This window comes from Rattus norvegicus, chromosome 12, assembly GCF_036323735.1.
Source record: "Rattus norvegicus strain BN/NHsdMcwi chromosome 12, GRCr8, whole genome shotgun sequence".
NCBI classification, from domain to species: domain Eukaryota; kingdom Metazoa; phylum Chordata; class Mammalia; order Rodentia; family Muridae; genus Rattus; species Rattus norvegicus.
The window spans coordinates 27,782,698-27,804,135 of record NC_086030.1 but is presented as its reverse complement, the minus strand read 5'-3'; the positions used below and the strand labels follow the sequence as shown (position 1 = coordinate 27,804,135).

At 50.3% G+C, this 21,438-nt stretch overlaps 2 protein-coding genes and 1 pseudogene across 3 annotated transcripts in view; 1 reads left to right on the top strand and 2 right to left on the bottom strand.

Annotated features, from left to right (window-relative positions):
• The window catches only part of Clip2 (CAP-GLY domain containing linker protein 2), a 65,198-nt gene extending 59,351 nt beyond the window's left edge, over window positions 1-5,847 (bottom strand). The window contains exons 1-2 of one of the 2 annotated variants that reach the window (XM_063271228.1): window positions 5,650-5,847; window positions 4,234-5,543 (exon numbers count right to left, since the gene is read on the bottom strand). The gene's annotated coding sequence lies outside the window, so the exon portion shown is untranslated. Of the gene's footprint in view, window positions 1-4,233; window positions 5,544-5,649 lie in introns of those variants that run through there. The other variant, NM_021997.2, reaches the window with a different exon arrangement.
• A 3,556-nt stretch (window positions 5,848-9,403) lies between these two features.
• Ervfrd-1 (endogenous retrovirus group FRD member 1, envelope) lies at window positions 9,404-16,456 on the bottom strand. Its single transcript, NM_001014771.2, has 2 exons — window positions 16,385-16,456; window positions 9,404-12,433 (listed from the first exon to the last, which is right to left on the bottom strand). Exon 2 carries the CDS (start codon window positions 12,287-12,289, stop codon window positions 10,433-10,435), a length of 1,857 nt encoding a protein of 618 aa, NP_001014771.1. The 5' UTR covers window positions 12,290-12,433; window positions 16,385-16,456; the 3' UTR covers window positions 9,404-10,432.
• A 3,591-nt stretch (window positions 16,457-20,047) lies between these two features.
• On the top strand, window positions 20,048-21,233 carry Chmp5-ps3 (charged multivesicular body protein 5, pseudogene 3; annotated as a pseudogene).
• The last annotated feature ends 205 nt before the right edge of the window (window positions 21,234-21,438 follow it).

Genomic DNA, 21,438 nt, shown 5'->3' with positions numbered 1-21,438 from the left:
GCAGCCCTGGGGCTTGACAGTTAGCCAGCCTCATTGAGTCAGTGAGGTCTAGGTTAAGTGAGCTACCCTATCTCAAAAGATAAGGTGAAAGGCCCAGCAAAATGGCTTAGTGGGTAAAGGGGTTTGCCACCAAGTCTGGTCATCTGACTTTAATACCTGCTATCCATATGACAGAGTCAGAAAATGGATCCCAACAAGTTAACCTCTGACTTCGATATTCATCCAAGTGTATACACACCCATCCACACCCACACATTGTCCTCTGACTGCCAAACACATCCAGTGTGTACACACAACCATCCACACCCACACGGAGCAAACTGGACAGTGGCTGAGGGGACAGTGCCTGAGGAGACAGAGCTAACCCTTAGGTTCTACACGCTCATGTCCACCCAAAGGCTCGCATGCACGCAGGCATGCTAGCTGTGGATTTACTCGCCTGTAGTCCCAGGACTAGGAAAGGGTAATTCAAAGTTGAGGCTAGTTTCCAATATGCAGCACGTTTGAAGCTAGCCTGTGCTACAAGAAATCCCTGTCTTGAAAAAACAGAAACTCCCAACAATAGGGTACTGAGGGGGCCGTCTTCTAATTCTGTGTCCCTTCCACGACAGCTGGGTTCGACTAAACATGCGGCTGCCTACAGCTTATAAAGAGAACTGAGGCGACCTTAGTGGGGGCAAACAGAGTCTCATCAGCTGATGAGAGAGAGGGAGAAGAGGAGGGAGGGAGGAAGGGAGAAAGAGGAGGGGGAGGGAGAGAGAGAGGAGCCAGTTCCATGGAATGCAAGGCCTAGGCAATTGTGTGGGCTCCAAAAGCCAGACAGTGTTTAGACTCTGTACTGAGGTGCCGGCAGGGAGTACGACTGTAATTATGCCGTAGAGAATGAGACCTTGACTTTGCAGAAGATGGTACGCCCCTTAGGCCTTAACCAATGCATGGACAAAGCACCCAGTGGTGCCTACTTGTCACCCCGGAACTCCAGAGGTAGAGGCAGGAAGATCAGCCTGGGCTACAAAGTGACTCTGAGAGTTCATTTGGTACAGTGCCTGCCTAACATGTCTGAACCCCAGGTCTATCTCTCACACCACATAGACCTGGAGGGGCAGGACACACCTGTCATCCTAGCTGTTGGGAAATGTGGGCCCAACGAGCAGAAGTTCAAGGCCAGCGCTGTATAAGTCTAAGGCAAGGCTAAGATATACGAGACTGTCTCCAATAAACAACATGAGGGCTGGAGAGGGAGTGCAGGGAGTGGCAGCACCCACATCAGGCAGCTCGCAACAGCCTGTAACTCTAATGCCAGGCGATCTCATACCCCCTCCTGGTCTCCGTGCTGTACCCACACACGCATGGCAGGCAGCCCTACAGATACATACAATGATAAAAATAGATCTTAAAAAGAATGCAAAGGGAACCAGCAAATGAATACATCTATTCAAAAAGCCAGAACCACTGGACACAGTGGTGGATGTTGTTAGTCCCAACACTAAGCAAGCACATATCTGTGAGTTCAAGGCCAGACATGGAACATAGACCCCCCATGTCTCAAAAAGGGGTTTGGGGGAGTTAGAACTAAACATTCCTGGCCCAGAGTAAGCACTTAATATGTGTTTTGTAAAACCTTGTGTAATGGCATCAATTCTCCCATGAGCTACTGGGTAAGATGTGCAGAGTCTCTCTGGGCAAAGCAGCAAACACAGAAATGGCAGGGTAGCAGTTGCTGTGCAGTTACTGACCAGAGAGCAACTGGAAACCACACACTGTGCCTGTCTTCTAGGTGGGGACAGGGAAGACGAGGGATAAGAGGACAATGGCTTTATTATCAATGAAGGAAGAAGGAAGGGAGAAAGAAAAGAGCAGGCCCTGGGGTGGGGTTAAGAGGTTGTGTCAAGGTAAAGGGCAGGCAAGGCAGGGGCAGGTAGAGCACCTGAGAGTCACTTCCTGTAGCCAAAAAAAAAAAAAAAAAAAAAAAAAAAATTTCAACTGGTAGAGCTCCTGCCTAGAATCCCCAATGAGGGGCTGGGGGTGTGGCTCAGTGGTAGAGCTCCTGCCTAGAATCCCCAATGAGGGGCTGGGGATGTGGCTCAGAGGTAGAGCACCTGCCTAGAATCCCCAGGGAGGGGCTGGGGGCGTGGTTCATTGGCAGAGCCCCTGCCTAGAATCCCCAGGAGGGGCTGGGGATGTGGCTCAGTGGTAGAGCTCCTGCCTAGAATTCCCCAGTGAGGGGCTGGGGGCGTGGCTCAGTGGTAGAGCCCCTGCCTAGAATCCCCCAGTGAGGGGCTGGGGTTGTGGCTCAGTGGTAGAGCCCTGCATAGAATCCCCCAGTGAGGGGCTGGGGGCGTGGCTCAGTGGTAGAGCCCCTGCCTAGAATCCTCCAGTAACAGGATAGGGGCATGGCTCAGCCAGAGAAGCCATGAGGTCTTAGGGTCAATTCCCCTTGCCACCAAATACAAGTAAGTAAAGTCACAAAAACTGTCCTAGGGCACATGGTTTTCTCAAAAGCCCTAAAAGGCAAGTCCCCTAAGTGCTCCCATTTTACTGATGGGGAAACAGAGACAGCAAGGTATGCGATCTTGCCCAAAGCCACACAGCGATTCAAGTAGCAGAGCAAGGACTTGAACCCACGATCTCCAACTCCAACATCGGAACTCCTGCTCCTTCTGCTCCTTGGGGCTCTGAGTAGGCACTTCCCACCTGAGTGCCTGGGTTAGAAGAGTGCGTGTGTATCTGATTGTACTCCTCCAAGGTTCTGCCGTTGGGGCTCCTCTATTTCTAACTTCCTTTTCATCCTGGAGCCTTCGCTCCCACATACTACCCTTTTAAGTGCTGCTGAAACCCAAGGGCTGGTGCTGTGCTAAGTGGGTACCTAGTGTGTGCAGGAAGGAACCGGCAAACAGGCTCTGTCTTGAACCTCATGCCCCAGTACCCTAAATCTCTGCCCATCTAAACCAGAATGCCTCTTGTCTGGAAGCTCCTGTGGGAGCCGTCACCTAGGTAAAAAGCACACTCAGGAAGGGCACTGGTCTCAGGGTCTGCCTTTAGGGTCTGCCCTCCCCTGCCCCTGTGCCTATTGCGGGCTCCTAGCTTCTCCACTTGCCAGGCATCAGGTTAGGCTGTGCTATGCTGTGCAGAGTAGCTCCCGTTCTGTGTACCTGCCAGGCTCAGGTGACAGCGACCTTATGAATGAAGGACTCATTGTTTACATTTACAACGACACGGGGAGGAGGCCTCTGGCTCACCGCAAAGGTAAGGTGGCCCCACGTGGTGCTCTCTACCTTCTCCTCAGAGCACAGCCCTTGGCCAGCCCCACCCCCACTGTCCTCTTCTGGTCACCCTTCAAGATTAAGGCCAATTTTCTGTCTAGTTCTACAACCCTCCAGCCCCCTGCCCACTGGTAGTCCAGAAGACAGGAGAGGAACTCAGAGGCTGGGTGTGTATGCATTCCTGGGTTGTGATTCCTCTACCCCTAAGGTTTTCCTCTGCAACGACCTTTCCAGGCTCACTCGTGGCAAAGCCCAATGAGTCCCCGACAAACACACAGGCCCCGCCTGAGGAATCCACGCGGGCTAGCCCTGGAGGCTCAGCCCTGCATCCTGCGTCGCCACTGCCCCTCCCTGGGGGGAGGGAAAAAAAATCTGCTGCCTCACCAGCCACCAGCGCCAGCTTGGGGGGGCACCCCTGCGGAAAGCCACCCTGCTTGGGCCTCCCCCTCCCCCTATCCTTTCCCAAACCAGGTTCTCCAACCAAGTTTTGCCAAGGGTACCAACCAGACGACCCCAGGTGGCAGGGCGGGGGCCTCCGTGTCTGATCCCAGATGCCAGGTCTGGAGATGAGGGTTGATGGCCGCGCCCACCAGGCTGTGCCCCCACAGAGCCTGAGTGAGAGCCTTCCTCAAGAGCCCTGCAGCTTGTCCAGCTGCCTGGACCCGCTCTTGGAAAGAGGACGCCAACAAACACACCAGAATCCCAGTCTATGGATGTGGGTACCATCTGGACGTGCAATCCAGGGACGCCCCCAACCCCAGCAGCGGTCTGGGTTAAAGAAGTTGGGGTTCACCCCGCCCACGCCCACCAGAGGCGGCGACCCTGCCCGCTGTCCTTGCCCAGGCGGCGACAATGGCTCGGTGATAGCACCCCCTTTTCTTTCCAGTATAGGGTGCCGCCGCCCCCCGCGACTCTGCGTCCTTTGTTGCCCGCGCGCCCCCATCGCGCGCGTCCCCAGAGCGGCGCCTACCTTGGAGCTCCAGCAGCGAACAGGACCCGACACCCCTCGCTTCCTCTTGGTCCGCGCGTCCTGGGAACAAGGATGCTGTGCCGGTCCCCTCACGCCCGGCCGCTACCCTAACCCGTTCTCCGCGTTCTGAGTCCGGGCCTCGGACAGGCTCTACGGCCAGAAGGGATAGAGGGAGGGGCCGATTCTGTAAGCTCGGCCGCTGCTTGCGCGCCCCGAGGCGGAGCCGAGCCGAGCGGGGCTGAGTCGGGAAGATCCGAGCCCAACGGGGCGGAGGCGAGAGAAGCCGAGCAGAGCGGAGCCCCGTGGAGCCCTGCCAAGGTGAGCCGAGCCCAGCCGAGAGATGCCGAGCGCCAGGAGAGCTCAGCGGCCAGAGAGCGAACAAAAGGGGCCGGCGTAGCGGCGGGCGCAGGAAGGAGGGGCCGGAGCGAGGAGGAAAAGGGAGGGGGTGGGGGGAGGTTGGGGGCGGTGCCCGTAATCGTGGTCTCCCGGTTCTCAGGCAATAGTGACACGCAAAAACTGGGGAGCGGGCGGTCGGAGAAGTCTTCGGAACCTCGTCTTCCCCCACCAAGACCACCTACAACGGACTGGAACCTTGGAAATAGATTTCACTCACACGCACTTCAGCCCTAGGCGTTTATGTGTGTTCCAGTTTCTGTTTCAACCATGCATCGCTTAGGCAAATGTTTCATATTTGGAGACACAGACGCTTGGGAATGTAAGGGGGCGGGGCTGGGATCCGGAAGGCTTCAAACTAGAGTTGACTTAGGTATTGTGTTCAGAGGCGAGGGGGGAGATAATGAGGAGGGAGAGCTTCAGATGGACACCTGAAGGCACTCTAGCTCCACCTGACACTAGGCAGGCTGATCAGGAGGGCAAACTGGGCTACAGTTTGACTCTGTCTCAAAACAAACGGAAAAAACCTTAAGGTCTCACCACTCAGCATGGTAGTAGGTTAACTTCTTGACCTCAGTTTCCCCACTTTTAAGGAGGCAGGGTGTTTTAGCTCGTCAGAACCAAAGAAGTTGTGCACTGATGCCAGCAGCAAGCCACCCATAAGGAGTTCTTGCAACGAAGAGAGTCCATGTGAAAAGAGCCAACTCCTTAGGAGTGGACGGTATACAAAATAAAGAGGGAACTGTTCGAGAAAGAGCAAGTTTTATGTAGCTAGATGGACAGTTTCAATGTTGAAATAGAACCCAAATCATGGCAGACTGGAAGACCCCTCTTGGGTTGGGTCCTGGCTCAGACATAGAGCCCCTGCCTAGAATCCCCCAGGGAGGGGCTGGGGGCGTGGCTCAGTGGTAGAGCCCCTGCCTAGAATCCCCCAGTGAGGGGCTGGGGTTGTGGCTCAGTGGTAGAGCCCCTGCCTAGAATCCCCCAGTGAGGGGCTGGGGGCGTGGCTCAGTGGTAGAGCACCTGCTTGGCATTGCTGAAGCCCTTGGTTCCATTGCTACTAACAGAAAATTTGTAGCACCTGTCTGTCTTTAATCCCAGTGCTTGAGGTGCTGAAACACGCGGATCTGTATTAGTTTAAACCCAACCTGGTCGGCATAGAGAGTTCCAGACCAGCCAGGGCTACAATTTTCCTATCTCAAAAAAAAAAAAAAAAAAAAAAAAAGGAAAATTAATACCACAGATAGAAGGGTTAAAGTTCACTCTTCACCCATAGTTTCTGTCTGTAAACCCTTCAATGTGTGTCTTAGAAAGAAAGGGTGAGGACTGGAGAGGTGGCTCAGTGGTTAAGAGCATACATTTCAGCTGGGTGTGGTGGTACATGCCTTTAATCTCAACAAGTTGGGGGCAGCATTCTGGAGTTTGAGGATAGCCTAGTCTACTTAGCACGTTCCATACCGGCCAAGAGTATACAGTGAAACCCTCCCTGTCTCAAAAATAAAAGCACATACACTACTCTTGCAGGGGACATGAATTCAGTTCCCAGCACCCACACTGGGTGGCTCACAACTGCCTGTAACACCAGTTCCAGGGGATCTGATGTTCTCTTCTTGACCTTGGGGTACCGTCACATATACACTTACACATGTCTACACATGTGCACATAATTAAACATAGGAAATAAAATATTAAAAAGAAATGGGGGGCCGGGGAGAAGCTCAGGTGGCAGTGTTCAATTTACGCATAAAGCCCTCAATTCAATCCCAACACAGCATCAAACAGGAGTGGTGACATATACCTGGAGTCCCGATAGGAAATGGGAGAAGAGAGATCCTGAGTTCAAGGCCAGCTTTGGCTACATGACAAGTTGGAGGACAGCCCACGCTACTTGAGTCCTTACTCAAGGGGGAAAGGGACAAGAATTTACTTATTCAGGTCACAGGTCCCCATGTGAGGCACCTGGGCATCCTATTTGTGCCCTCAGAGAGTAGACGAAGGAACCACTAACTGACTGACATGCCCCCAGGTGGATCCCTAGCAAGAATCTCTCGGCGAAACACCTACTTTTGGCTATTGGAATCAGCTCCAAGAGACCCACTTGGCTACTCATGGGCAGAACCCCAAAGGATGACTGACCTTTGACCCTAGTTGTTGGCGAGCTGGTTCTAGCTGAGGAAAGATAGAGTCTTCCCTTACTGGAAGGTTTCTGCAGATACTCTATAGAATTCTAGGCTGGCACTCTGTTCATGAGAGCTATATCCCCCCGCAACCCTACCTTGTATTTATTTTTGAGACAGAGTCTAAGGTTCCCTGTGCTAGCTTTGAATTCCCTGGTCTAGTACTCAAAATCCACTTCCCAGTGCTGAGATTCCAGTCATGTGCCGTCATGTCTGGTCCTAGCCCATAATTTTGATCTTCTGTGTGTATGTGGAGGCAGGAATGGAATCCAGGACTTCTCGAATGCTAACTAAGCGAGAGTTTTGGCACTGAGTTCTCTCCCAACCATCTTTCTTTTTTTTTTTTTTTTTTTTAAAGATTTATTTATTTATTATATATAAGTACACTGTAGCTGTCTTCAGATACACCAGAAGAGGGCATCGGATCTCTTTACAGATGGTTGTGAGCCACCATGTGGTTGCTGGGAATTGAACTCATGACCTCTGGAAGAGCAGTCAGGTGCTCTTAACCGCTGAGCCATCTCTCCAGCCCCCAACCATCTTTCTGAAGATTTGTTTGGTTTTATTTTTTTGGTTTTTTGTTTTGAATTGTTTTTCCACACTGGGTCTCTCTGTGTAGCCCTGGCTATCCTGGAACTCATTCTGTAGATCAAGCTGGCCTCGAACTCAGAGAACTGCCTGCCTCTGCCTCCCAAGTGCTGGGATTAAAGGCATCCCCATTATCTGATTGATTGGTTTATTTATTCGTTTTGAGATAGAGTCTTACTAGGTAGCCCTGGCTGGCTTGGAACCCACTATATGCACCAGGCTGGCCTCGAACCCATGACCTCAGACTGGCTCTGCCTCCCAAGTGCTGGGAGTTAAAGGCACTCACCCCATGTCTGACATGGATGATATTATTTTAATTATGTCTCCACATGTGCTTTTGTGTGTAGGTATGTGCACTTGAGTGGGGGCACCTGTCAAGGTCAAAGGAGGGTTTAGAACTCCCCTGGGGCTGCAGTTACAGGTGATTGTTGTGATCATTCTCCTGATGTGGGTGCTGGGAACTGAACTCAGGTACTTTGCCAAGGGCAGCAAGCACTGAGCATTTCTCCAGCTGTCACCTCTAGTTCTTTGACGGAATATTTTCCCAGTCTCTCAATTGCTATCTTAAGCTGAGTGGAGTGGCAGCGGGAGCCAGCACTTGGGAGGCAGATGCAGGAGGATCTCTGTGAGTTCAAGGTCAGCCTGGTCTACATAATGAGTTTCAGGACAGTTGGAGATACACAGTGAAACTCTGTCTCTAAGTTAAGTAAATATATTAAATAAATAAATAAATAAATAAATAAATAAATAAATAAATAAAAGCAATTTCCATGGAAATTGGAAGGACATGAGAAACAGTCATGCCCTTGTGTGGAATTTCTTGTTTGGATGAAGCCGGTAGTAGCTTCTGTGTATTAGATCAGAGGTAGCCTAGCCTTACAGTATAGCCCTCTGCATCCGGGTGGGCGTGGCGTCGCCATGGCGACGTCTGCTGAGCAGGCCACCACCAGGCTGTTTCCAGACACTTGGACTTACCTCGTCCGGAATTCTTCCTGCCCAGGAGGAAGCCGAGCTTCTATGCCTCTGGTTGGTACTGCTGACAGGGGAAGGGAAACTGACGTCGTCATGGGGACGCAGGGCTCTGTCAGCTATCAGCTGACCCGACATGGGCTTCTGAGGTCCTGGAAGCTTCTTTTTTTTTTTTTTTTTTTTTTTTCCAGCCTTCTGGGTTTCCTGAGAGATGTAAATAAAACTGCATAGTTTCGGCTTTGTGAGATAAGGTCTCGATTATGTAGCCCAGGCTGACCTCAAACTCTCCAGCCTGCAGCCTCGGACCTCGGAGTGCTGGAATGACAGGCACGCACCATCATACTCAAGGTCTCTGAGAGCTCTTTGCCTGGAGACAGGGGGTCTCTACGCTGTCTTCTTCCTCCGGCCTTGCCCTAAGAACAGTACCAAGCCTAAGGGGACATCTGTTTAAAGATTTGTTTTTAATTATGTGTGTACGTGTACGCACCTGAGTGCAGTTTTCTCTGAGTCAGAATCAGATTCCCCGGAGCCCGGTTACAGGCCCTGAGAGCTACCCAGTCTTGGTTGCTGTGGACCAAACTCAGACAAGCAAACACTCTTAACCATGAACCTATTTCTTTTGAGTATTTTGGGCCCTTCTGGGAATTCACACCATTAAGGTCCTTCTATTTCCTCCCAAAACAGCATCAGAGGCAGGTGGAATGTCACTAGTTTATGACTTTGACTAAATAAATAAATAAATAAATAATAAAAGCTAGAGCTAAGTGTGGTGATATATTCATGTGGTCCCAGTACTCAAGAAGCTGAGGCAGGAGCATCACTGCGAGTTTAGGTCCAGCCTGGACATTTCATTAAAAAAAAAGGGGGGGGGGTTGGGGATTTAGCTCAGTGGTAGAGCACTTGCCTAGCAAGCACAAGGCCCTGGGTTCAGTCCCAGCTCCGAAAAAAAAAAATTAAAAAAAAAAAAAAAAGAATGCTGGATAAAATATCCATGCTGTTACCTTTTTGATTGCTGTGATAAAACATCATGGCCAAAGCAACGCATAGCAGAAGGGTTTATTTGTTTTATGGTGCTGGAGAGGCGAGTCTGTAACAGCGTGGATGGGGGGGGAAGCTGGGGGGAGGGGGAGGGGGCGCGGGGAGAGGAGCGTGCAGCAAATGGCAGATGAAGCAAAAGCAGAAGCTGAAGACTAAAATCTTGAACCACCATAAGCACAAGGCAGTGACGGTAAACTCAATGTGGCCTTCCTCTCTAAGTTCTCAAAGCTCGCCTCCAGAGGCTCCCCGCCTCCAACAAGGCCACACACCCCCCCAAGACCTCCGGAAATGGCTTTGCCTACTGGGAGACTCAGTATTCCACCATTGGAACCTATGGGGGCCATTCTCCCCTAACAAGAAGGACATGTGGCATGAGTAAGACCACAGGCCCCTCTCGGAATAATAGAGTTTCCTTGTCAATTGAGTAAATGTAGCTTTCTAGAACAGTCTTGTTCATGGCTGCAGCAGAAGGAAGGGAAGTGCATTCAAGGCTGGTCTTTGTCTCTGGAACTGGGGAGCCAGCATCCAGACATATCCCTTTGGTTCAGAAGCCCATGGGGGAGGGGTGGCTGCGAGGCCTAAGGAGGGAACAGCAAACAAGGGTGTAAGCAGCTCCTACAACAGGACGGGTTTAATCCGAGAAAAAACTTGGGAAGGGAGGTCCCCAGATCGGGGAAGCCAGAAAGACCGCTGTGTGCTAACGGAAGTTGGAGGGATTGGAGGCGGGGCTCAAAAGCTTCTGTTGCCGGAAGTGATCAGAGAGTTATGAGAGTGTCTGGAGTATGTAGATAATCATGAACATCATAAACATCTCCAATGGCCAGCCATCATCACGGGGCAAGGAGTGTCGGGCATCTGGAAAAACAAGCCTAGAACGATGACTATGGTTTGGGGGACACTAACCACCATTTAAGCAAAATTGATTAGTTCTTCCAAGCGGCCAGGTTGTGGCTAACACGAATGATGTTCATTTCTATAGATCGGTGGATAGAGACGGGGTGGGGATTGGTTATGGTTCGTGTAGCCTCTCCCAACTAGACGGAATCCTCCTCCTGGGGTTCTTGGGGAAGTCTCTTGTACTGGGTCTCTCGATGCAGAAGGATCTTGTCCACGTGCCCTTTGGTGGTGGTGTGAATGAAAGAACTCATTCGCCGGGATACAGAATGCGTCAGGCAATTGAGAAGACAAGGCCCCAAAACAAGCACTACCAGGATAAAGAGAATGGGTCCCATGAAGGAAGTCAACCAAGAGGGCAGCCAGGGTCCCAGTCCCAGCTGCTGGATCCACGATCTCGAGCTTGGGCCGAGTTCCGATGCCCTTTCTCGAAGTTTCCTTGCCGCATACCGGACTACTCCAGACTGGTTTATGTAGAAGCAGCATTCTTCCTGGAGGAAGAGGCAGGTGCCCCCTTTCTCAGCCACAAGGAGGTCCAGAGCTCTGCGGTTTTGGAGGACGACACCCGCCAGTGAGTCTATTTGGTCTTGGAGGCTGAGGATGGATGTGGCCACTTCGTCTAGGCTGTTCGAGAGAGCCTTGGAAAGCTTTTGGAAATACATGGTTGAGGTGGCGATCCCAGCCGCGCCTAACCCGAGGGCTGAAGCAATGCCCAGACCGGCTGCAAGAGGAAGGAGATGAAGGGCTCGCTTCCGGCGAGAAGCGGGGACAGAAGAGGGAACTGTAGCAAAAAGGGGAACCATTATGCTTTGGTTGTTAGGAAGGAGTTCAATATCCGGGTATTGAAAGACAAGAGTACAGACGCCCGACCAATTGGCCGGGAGACAGACATAAGTTGAGTTTCCACAGAGGAAGAAAACGCCGGAGGAGTTGAGACAGAAGGAGTATGTTAAAGAGACAAGATGGGAGAAGATATTTGGAGTGAGCCCGCCATTTTCTTGGACATTGGGTTCATTCTCCCAGATTGAATATTGTCCCGAGAGGGCTGCCCCCATGAGGGGCTGGTACTGAAAGAGTGGATAGGGGTCTTTGTGTCCCTGGAGTTTAATCTTGAAGTAGGTGGTGTCTACAGACAGGGTAATAGGGTGACTCACATTGTTGGGTTCGAATAAGGTGAGATTGTAGCAGGTGCTAGACGACAGGAAGGAAGGGCAGTACCTCCAGGGGGTGGTGGGGTAGGTGTGACAATGGATGTCATCTACCGGGCAAGAGTGGTGAGGTTTCCCTGAGTTTAGGGAAGGGGGTCCTGAAAAGTGTAAGGGGTTTCTCCATTTAAGGCCTGGCATGGCCATCAGTGGGGCAAATGCATAGCTGGTGGACAGATCAATGGACTGGTGGTTGGCAGAGGGGGAAAGCTGAAAGGTGTGGTTGCAAAGAGAGGCAGAGAGATTACCCACGAAGGTGGCATATTTTGAATTCTTGAAGAAACGGGATATGCAGAGAGGGGCCTGGGCGGTGAGGATCGTCTGGGTAGACAGTGACCCCCATATGGGGCGCTGGGCAGATTCGTAGAAGCGGTCATTGGGGTATTTCACCGGGGTGAGCCGGGAAAGTATCGGAAGTATGCCTGTTATACTGGTGACCTGGAGGAAAGCAATGGCCCGCCGGTCAGGATTGACGAAAGAGTAGTGAGGCGTCAATGGCTGGAAATTCTGGAGGCGTCTCTCAAGGTCGGTAATGGGGTAAGAGCCTGAGAGGGTCCGAGCCGAGTACATGATACGCAGTTTCATGGGTGTCTCTGTCCAACTCCTGAGTGGGGCTGGCACGGCTAGAGAGCGCTGCGTTTGGATGGACAGGCAGACCCAGCAGTTGGAAGAAAAGGAAGAGTTAGCATCCCGGAGGAGGCGTTGGGTGAGGTTTACAAGGGGCATCCAGCTGTCCGAGTGGGCAGAGGAACAAGGGAACAGGAGGACACAGAAAACCCAAGGACGAACCATGGCTCTTCACCAGTGGCCCACAGTGGTGGGAGGCAGGAAAGCTGTCCTGAGAGTTCTAAAGGCAGGGGTCGCTTACTGAGTCCAGGAGTGATGGGAAAGTCAGGGAGGCGCCTGGTTGCGCGGTTCTACTTATGGAAGCTGGACCTATGAGAGTAGGAACACAAAGACCGGGAGGGTCATCAGACGGTTAGGAGTCTTAGAGTTAGGGTCTGGAGACACTTTTGAGCTCAGATGTAACCAGCTCCACAGATTCTCTTTGCCCTGGCTTCTATCGTGCCCCCTAGGAGTAGCCTTGGGCTACTTCAGTGGGCTACTGCTTTGGGGGCAAGCTAATGGCCTGATTGAGTTTGTAGATAACTGGCTATTAATTATAGGTGTCTCTTGTGAAAGGAGAAATCCCCTCTCTTGCTAAAGGAAGGCGTGAGAATGGAGGATGTGGTGTGCGTATTTAGAGTCAATGGAGACACCAACCTTTTGGTGTGGTAGTGTCAGAACCCTGGCCAGATGGATGAGCTCCGCCTGCTTTGTGGTGATGAGGGGTGGGGATTGGACCTCTAAGGTGCAATCACCTGTGGCATAGCCTTTGTTTTTTTTTTTTTTTTTTTTTTTTTTTTTTTTTTCCTGAGCTGGGGACCGAACCCAGGGCCTTGTGCTTGCTAGGCAAGCGCTCTACCACTGAGCTAAATCCCCAACCCCTCTGTGGCATAGCCTTAAAAAGCCCTTATGGGGGCAGGAGAGATGACTCGGTGGTTAAGAGCACCGACTGCTCTTCCAGAGGTCCTGAGTTCAATTCCCAGCAACCACATGGTGGCTCACAACCATCTGTAACTGGGCCTGTGCCCTATTCTGGTGTGTCTAAAGACAGAGACAATGTACTCATTCATATACATAAAATAAATAATTCTTTTTTTAAAAAGAATGTAGCAAGAAGTCAGGGGGATCAATCAAAGAGTGGGGGTCCTCTGTGAGGCTAAAGTCTACAGGAAGGAATGTGGGTGGATTGAGAATTTTATAGCTGGGGCTGGAAGGATGGCTCAGTGGTTAAAAGTACTAGCTGTTCTTCCAGAGGACCCAGGTTTGATTCCCAGCATCCACATGGTAACATACAATTGTCCGCACCTCCAGTTCCAGGGAATCTAACACCCTCTTCTGGATCCCATGACCACTTCATGCACATGACACAGAAACATACATGCTGGCCACACACTCATGCAAATAAAAGGTAAAATAAAATATCTTTCAAAAAAGTCTTACGGCATCAAAAAGTGATTAAAAGATTTTGTATAAACAATATATATACAAGCCGGGTGGTGGTGACACATGCCTTTTGTCCCAGTACTCGGGAGGCAGAAGTGGGAAGATCTCTGAGTTAGAGGCCAGCCTGGTCTACAGAGCGAGTTCCAGGGCTACACAGAAAAACCCTGTCTGGAAAAGCCAAATAATAAATAAACAGTGTATGTATCTGTTAAATATAAGAGGGAAGGAGGGAGGGAGCGAGGGAGGGGGAGAGAGAGAGAGAGAGAGAGAGAGAGAGAGAGAGAGTTGAGTGACTTATGAGCTCAAGGAGATTGTAGAGACAGTAATCGGTTGGTAGCAGATGAATTTGAGGGCTCCTATGTTAAAAGGGAGGCACCCCAAGGGTTTTGAAGCAGGAAGCCAGCCCTGGGCTATAAGTCTAACTGCCTACATGGACAGTCTTCATAACATTGGCTATGTTATGAAAGACAGTACAGAAAGGATGAGAGAGTTTTGGAGAGGGGTGGATGCCCTAGGGCAGTCATGAGAGCCTCTGAGCATAGAGGTTGAGCTCTGGTAGGTTGGGAGGGTCCCAGAGACTCTGTGAGAGGGCCACAAGCAGCCCGGTAAAGAGAATTACTAAGACGCTGAAGTTGGAGATCCAAATACAAGAGTAACCTGCTAGGGCCAGAAAGGAGAGAGACACCATTCAGCTTCAAGGGGAGGGAAGACATTGGTTACAGCTCTGAAGCTTTGAGGGATGCCATGGGAAGAGAAGGTTAGAATCAGCCCAGGATTGGGGCTAGGGAGATGGCTCAGTGGTTAAGAGCACTGACTGCTCTTCCAGAGGTCCTGAGTTCAATTCCCAGAAACCACATGGTGGCTCACAACCATCTGTAATGAGATCTGATGCCCCCTTCTGATGTGTCTGCAGGCAGCTACAGTGCACTCATATACAAAAAGTATGAGAAATGAGAGTTGGGTAGAGGACAGGTAGGATAGAGTCCTGTAAGGTTTGGGGACCACTGGATGGACAAGAGTTACTAACTAGGACTAGTTAGGCATACATCTTGGGGGCAGGACTAGTTAGGCAGACATCTGCACTTGAACTCCCAGGATGGGGATGCTGGAGGGAGTTGGTGGGCTGTAAAGTGGAGGCTTCCAGGAGTCTGGTGCTCATAGGCTTAAGCCCTTGGGCTCCTCAGGAGGAGTGAATGCTGAGCTCACTGACCTGGGCAGGGGCTCCTTTTGTAACTTGGAGTAGGGTGGGTAGCAATGGTAGGGGCGGGGGTAAGTCCGATCTGAGGATGAATGCAGGGCAGGCAGGACGGTGCAAACAGAGCCCTCCACAGGGGTTGGGTCTGGGTGACAGAGTAGCAGAAAAGAGGCTGCTCTGTGGGGGCTTTGTGAAAGAGTGAGAAGAGGCATAGAACTTACTAGAACGCTGCCTCTCCACATGGGACAACCAGGAACGACAGGAAGGAACAGGAAACGGAATGCCCAAACAGGCTAAGGGGCACTGGCCTGGGCTGCTTAGGTTTCCTAGGTACGTCCTTCTCCCTTAAGAGAGGGAGGGAATTCATGTTGGGGTCCAGACAATCCGAACAAAAGTGAATAAGCAGCATCCCCATATGCAACAAACACGATGCTATCTTACCAGCTATTCTCGGGTTATCTTGGATCCACTCAGGGTGATGATCAATGGGGGCAGCGACCCCTGGTCACAGTCAGTCGTAATCAATCCCTCAAGCTTGCCCAGCTGGAGTCCAGGCTCAGCTCAAACATCCAGACCTGGTAGAGAAAGAGCGGTCTCTGGGCGACTAGAACCGAATGCAATCTGGTTTTGAGTGGTTTTCGACCCACGTAGCAAGTAGGGGCAAAATGGCAGCCCAAGAATGGGGCAAGCTGGTTGGAGATTTAGCTCAGTGGTAGAGCACTTGCCTAGCAAGCGCAAGGCCCTGGGTTCGGTCCCCAGCTCCGAATAAATAAAGAAAGAAAGAAAGAAAGAAAGAAAGAAAGAAAGAAAGAAAGAAAGAATGGGGCAAGCTCTCTGGGGGTGAGAGAGTCAGTCTCTAAGCTTTGAGACTTCTTTCTTGGATCAGATGCTCCTCCCCTAGGAGCCCCCAAAGATCAGAGGAAGGATGGACAGACAAGGAAAACAGATTCTACAGTAGAGGTCTCTAGATGGGAAAACCAGAGTGCTCCCTGCTTACAGAGCAGAGGTAGTTATGGAAGGTGGGGGGCAGGGTGGAAGGAAGGGATGGGGGGATTGGAGTCAAAAGCTTCCGGTGCAAGGGACTGGGGATTTAGCTCAGTGGTAGAGCGCTTACCTAGGAAGCGCAAGGCCCTGGGTTCGGTCCCCGGAGGCCAGGAGTGAATACAGAGTGGAGGAGGAAGTGAAAGGGATGCCACGTGTGTGTGGTGGCTCACACCTTTACCCCCCTGCACTTGGGCAGAAGCAGGCAGATCTCTATGAGTTCCAGGCCAGCCTGATCTATCTGGTGAGCTCTAGGCTTTCTGGACTATACATAGTGTGATCCTGTCTCATACAAAACAAAACGAAAAGAGTCCTTTCCCTAGGGAGACAAAAACAGCATCTACTCACTCCACATAACATCCCAAATGACAGGACTGGAAAGTAGGCCCAGTGTTTAAGAGCAAGAACTGGTGTTCTTGCAAAGGACCCAGGTTCGATTCCCCGGACCCATACAGGGGCTTACAATCTCTTCTTCACGCAGGTATTTGGTGCATGGTGATACATGCACGCAAAACACTTAGACACGTGAGATAATAAAAATAAACCTAAAAAAAGAATCTCAGAGACCATCCAAGTGGAACCGCCAAGTTTATCGGACTTACCGACAGGGCATGGGGGATCCCAACGCAGCTCTGATGGAAAGGCTTCATCCAGCATGGATGATGATGGTTCATGAGTGCCCACGTACACTGAGAGTCTTCAGTTAACTTCCCCCAGTTTATATATTCTAGAATGACCTTAGAGCACACCTCCAGGCTATGTATAATGAGAGAGCATAGTTCTGTGGAAGGAATGGCTGGAATCTCAGGTGAGGGTCCAGTGGCCCTCCCCACGCCCTCCTTCGAAAAGGCAAAGTGAAGAAGGGTCAACAGGACCGGTCCTGGTACACTTGTCGCAGATGTACATAGGAATTCCGGAAAGAAACACCATCTCACACGGAACCTTCTGCAGGACCGATCAACCATTTAGAACTTCTTAAATGTGTGGTGAGGTGGGAGTGTTACAGGCCAGAGCCTAATTAAAATTTATCTCGGGCTATCTTTAGCCTTACTCTTTTTAGCCGTTCCTTCCTTCGCTCCGTACCTGATCTAATATCCTTGTGACTATCAGGTGAGGCGTTTGAAATGTATGAGCTTAGCAGGCAACTAGCTTACTCAACCCAAAAGCTAAGGCATAGCATCTCGGTAGGAGAGGTCGCCCAGCTGTGCTGTGACCTGCCACTCTCGTGCTTCCACGAGTTGAAAAATGGATTGGAGCTGGGAAGATGGCTGTGCAGTTCAGAGCGCTTACTGCTCTTGCAAAGGACCCAGGTTCGATTCTCAGCACCCACACGATAGCTCACATGATCGCTACCTATAACTTGTCCCAGGGGCATCTGATGCCCTCTTCTGGTGTCTGTGAGCACCGGGCACACACGTGGCACACACACATGCCATACCTGCAGGCAATCACTCAAACACATAAAATTAAAAAATAGATCTGTAATGAAAAAAAAGTGTGTTGGTTTATAAATTTCTTTGCTCTGTTTCTATAAAAAAAAACTTAATGAGATCGATGCCTCCTTGGAAGACAGAGTTTTGAGTTGCCTAAATCTGTGTTCTCAGCCACGGTCACCACGAGAAACCATCTCATATCCCCTTTGAACTGAGCTGTGTCTTCGTATCCACTCGGGCAGAGCTTATCTGAGGGCAATGGAGGCCACTTTATTGGAAGAACCACATCTACAACAGTGGCTCTCACCCTTCCTAATGCTGCAACCCTTCCATACAGTTCCTCATGTTGTGGTGACCTCCCAGCCATAACATTACTTTCCTTGTTACTTCATAACTGTAGTCTCACCACTGTTCTGAATCGTAGGGTAAACATCTGATACGCCATCTCCAGAGGGGTCGTGACCCACAGGCTGAGAGCCAGCCTTCTCCTGTTACTCCAGGTACTTTGGCTTCACAATCGTTGCGCTGTCTCCTTTGGCCTTTCTTGGATTACCTTCGCTCTCTCCCAATCCCACCTGAACCTCATATATCACTACAGCCCCAGTGTCTGGGCCTCAGATGTTTCAGATCCACTAGGCGGTCATTGGTTCAACTGCTGTGGCATTCGGGAAGGGACTCTACAGTGCCTGATGCAGAACAGGACTAAGAAACAACAGGCCCATTGCCCTAAAGTAGCTTTACCACTTATAACTGCTTCGGCCCGAGATGGGGCCAGCGTGTAAACAGTGGAGAGGAGACGTCGTCCCTGTAGGTGTCATGACCCGCAGTGAAAGGACCCACGGAGAAGCGAGAATGAAAACTCGGCTTGACTTGGCCAGGCTGGATCAAACTTAGCTTGACTATAGAAACTCTTTTGCGAAGTGCACGTGACCATGAAGAGGGCTTCACAGCTTAAAGGCCTAGAAGCTGGTGTGGCCTCTGCCTGAGACAGCACAGAGGTGAGTAGGCTCTAGAGGACATGTGACATCTCCCCTAGGGTGGGCTCTAGTAATAGAGACCTGAAGGTGAAGGTCTAGGGAGGGAAGAGTCTGGGATAATCATTATGAGGAATTTGAGGAAGGACTGGCTCTACAGAGAGCAAAAGGTCACCAGGTCATTAGCAATGTCCACTCCTATTTCTCTTGGTTTTCAAGGCAGGGTCTCATGTAACCCTGGCTGGCCCAGAACTTTCTATATAGCTAAGGCTGACCTTGAATTCCTAGTTCTGCCTCTACCTGCTGAGTGTTAGGGTTTCGGGCGTGTACCACCCTGCCCCGCCATTTGTTTGTTTGTTTAGACAGTCTTCCCATGTAGTTCAGGCTAGTTTCAAACTCTCGGCAAACCCCTAGCTTCATCTTCCCACATGGGATCACAAATGTGACATAGTTGTCTTTAACTAAACAAACAGAAAATTGGTTTCTATTGTGTGAATGAAGGAGGAGCAGGTGTTTGTATGAGAAGATTGTGTTGGCTGAGACCTGAAATCACAGCATCCAGAAGGCAAAGGACTGGCTGGACTGCAGAAAAGATCCAAGGCCACCCGGGGAAAACTACGAGACTCTGTCTCAAACAGTAAATAAGGGTTGGGGGCGTGGCTCGGTGGTAGAGAACCTGCCTAGAATCTCCCAGTGAGGGGCTGGGGGCGTGGCTCAGGCATAGTGCACATATCTAACATGTATAAAAGCCTCAAGTTCAACCTCTAGTGGGGGGAAGACAGCATGTTGGGAATAGATTAAGACCTGGGAACACCTTTACCCAAGGTCCTCTTTTTAGGAACTAATAAGGGCTCCTAGATAAGAAACTTGAATGCACGGAACCCTACTCTGGCCTCTGATATGGGTGTATGCTGGCTAGTCCTAGGTCAACTTGACACAAGCTAGAGTCATCTGAAAGGAGTGAACCTCAATCGAGAAAATGCTTCCATAAGATCCTGCTGTAAGGTATTTTTAAAACACTAGTTATTAATGGGGGAGGGCCCAGCCTAGGCTTGGGGTCTTGGGTTTTAAAGGCTGAGCAAGCCATGAGGAAGGAGGCATGAGGCACAAGCCAGTAAGCAGCACCCTCCATGGCCTCTGCATCAGCTCTTGACTCCAGGTTCCTGCCCTGCTTGAGTTCCTGTCCCGACTTCCTTCAGTGATGAACAGCAACGTGGAAATGTGAACCAAATAAACCCTTTCCTCCCTGACTTGCTTTTGGATCATGGTGTTTCTTTGCAGCAATAAAAACCTTGACTAGGGGCTGGAGAGGTGGCTCAGTGGTTAAGAGCACCGACTGCTCTTCCTGAGGTCCTGAGTTCAAATCCCAGCAACCACATGGTGGCTCACAACCATCTGTAATGAGATCTGATGCCCTCTTCTGGTGTGTCTGAAGACAGCTACAGTGTACTTATATATAAAAGGGGGGGGGGGGGCTGGAGAGATGGCTCAGTGGTTAAGAGCACTGACTCCTCTTCCAGAGGTCCTGAGTTCAAATCCCAGCAACCACATGGTGGCTCACAACCATCTGTAATGAGACCTGATGCCCTCTTCTGGTGTGTCTGAAGGCATCTACAGTGTAGTTATATATAATAAATAAATCTTTTTTAAAAAAAAGGGGGGGTGGAGGTTGGGGATTTAGCTCAGTGGTAGAGTGCTTGCCTAGCAAGCACAAGGCCCTGGGTTCGGTCCCCAACTCCGAAAAAAAGAAAAGAAAAAAAAAAAAACCAAAAAAAAAAAACAAAAAAAACCAAGGGGTTGGGGATTTAGCTCAGTGGTAGAGCGCTTGCCTAGGAAGCACAAGGCCCTGGGTTCGGTCCCCAGCTCCGGAAAAAAAACAAAAAACAAAAAACAAAAAAACCTTGACTAACATTTCTCCAGTGTTTGGGTTTCCTCGCCGCCGGCCAAGATGAACCGATTCTTCGGAAAAGCGAAACCCAAGGGCTCCGCCACCTAGCCTGACTGACTGCATTGGGACGGTGGATAGCAGGGCAGAATCCATTGACAAAAAGATTTCCCTGTTGGATGCTGAACTGGTGAAATATAAGGACCAAATCAAGAAGATGAGAGAGGGTCCTGGAGCTGGACACTGAACCCAGGGCCTTGTGCTTGCTAGGCAAGCGCTCTACCACTGAGCTAAATCCCCAACCCCAGCCCTGAGGGTTTTAAAGCAAAAACGGATGTGTGAGCAGCAGCGAGACAACCTGACCCAACAGTCCTTTAACACGGAGCAAGCTAATTACACCATCCAGTCACCGGAGGACACCAAGACTGATGCAATGAAATTGGGAGTAAAGGGAATGAAGAAGGCTTACAAGGAAGTAAAAATTGACCAGATTGAGGATTTACAAGGCCAGCTAGAAGACATGGTGGAAGATGCAAACGGGATCCAGGAAGCCCCGGGCCGCAGCCACGGCACCCCAGATTGGATGAGGACGACCAGGAAGCAGAGTTGATGCGCCGGGCGACGAGCTTCTGGCTGATGACGACAGCTCTTAACTTGGACCAAGCAGCTTCTGCACTGGCAATTCCAGAAGGCGTTCCCACTGACACAAAAGACAAGGCTGGTGGATGAATTTGGGCTGCCACAGATTCCAGCTTTGTAGACTTGCAGCATTCCAGCGTGTGATGTTTAAGAAAAAAAAAAAAAGTATTCCGGTACTAGGAAATATTTCCCAATTTGCCAGATTTAGGTTTCTCTCCTTTCTTTGGAGGAAAAGCTAATTACACTGCTCCTGTATTTTTATTTTTTCCATTAAGGAATTCATTGCTTGGGGGAAGCTCTTTACTAAAATTTGATTTTTTTTTCCCCTTAGGAAAGACTAACTGAAAAGTACCTTTGACTTTGTATGACTTGTTTTCATTCATTAACAATAATCTGAGGGGTTGGGGATTTAGCTCAGTGGTAGAGCGCTTGCTTAGCAAGCTCAAGGCCCTGGGTTCGGTCCCCAGCTCCGAAAAAAAGAAAAGAAAAAAAAAACCAAAACAAACAAATAAACAAAAAAAAAACCGGGGTTGGGGATTTAGCTCAGTGGTAGAGCGCTTGCCTAGCAAGCGCAAGGCCCTGGGTTCGGTCCCCAGCTCTGAGAAAAAGAAAAAAAAAAAAAAAAAAAAACAAACAAAAAAAAAAACCAATAATCTGAAATTAAAACAAGGAGATGAGACTCTAAATTCTCTGGTAGAATGATGACGTATTAATAAGATAAAGAG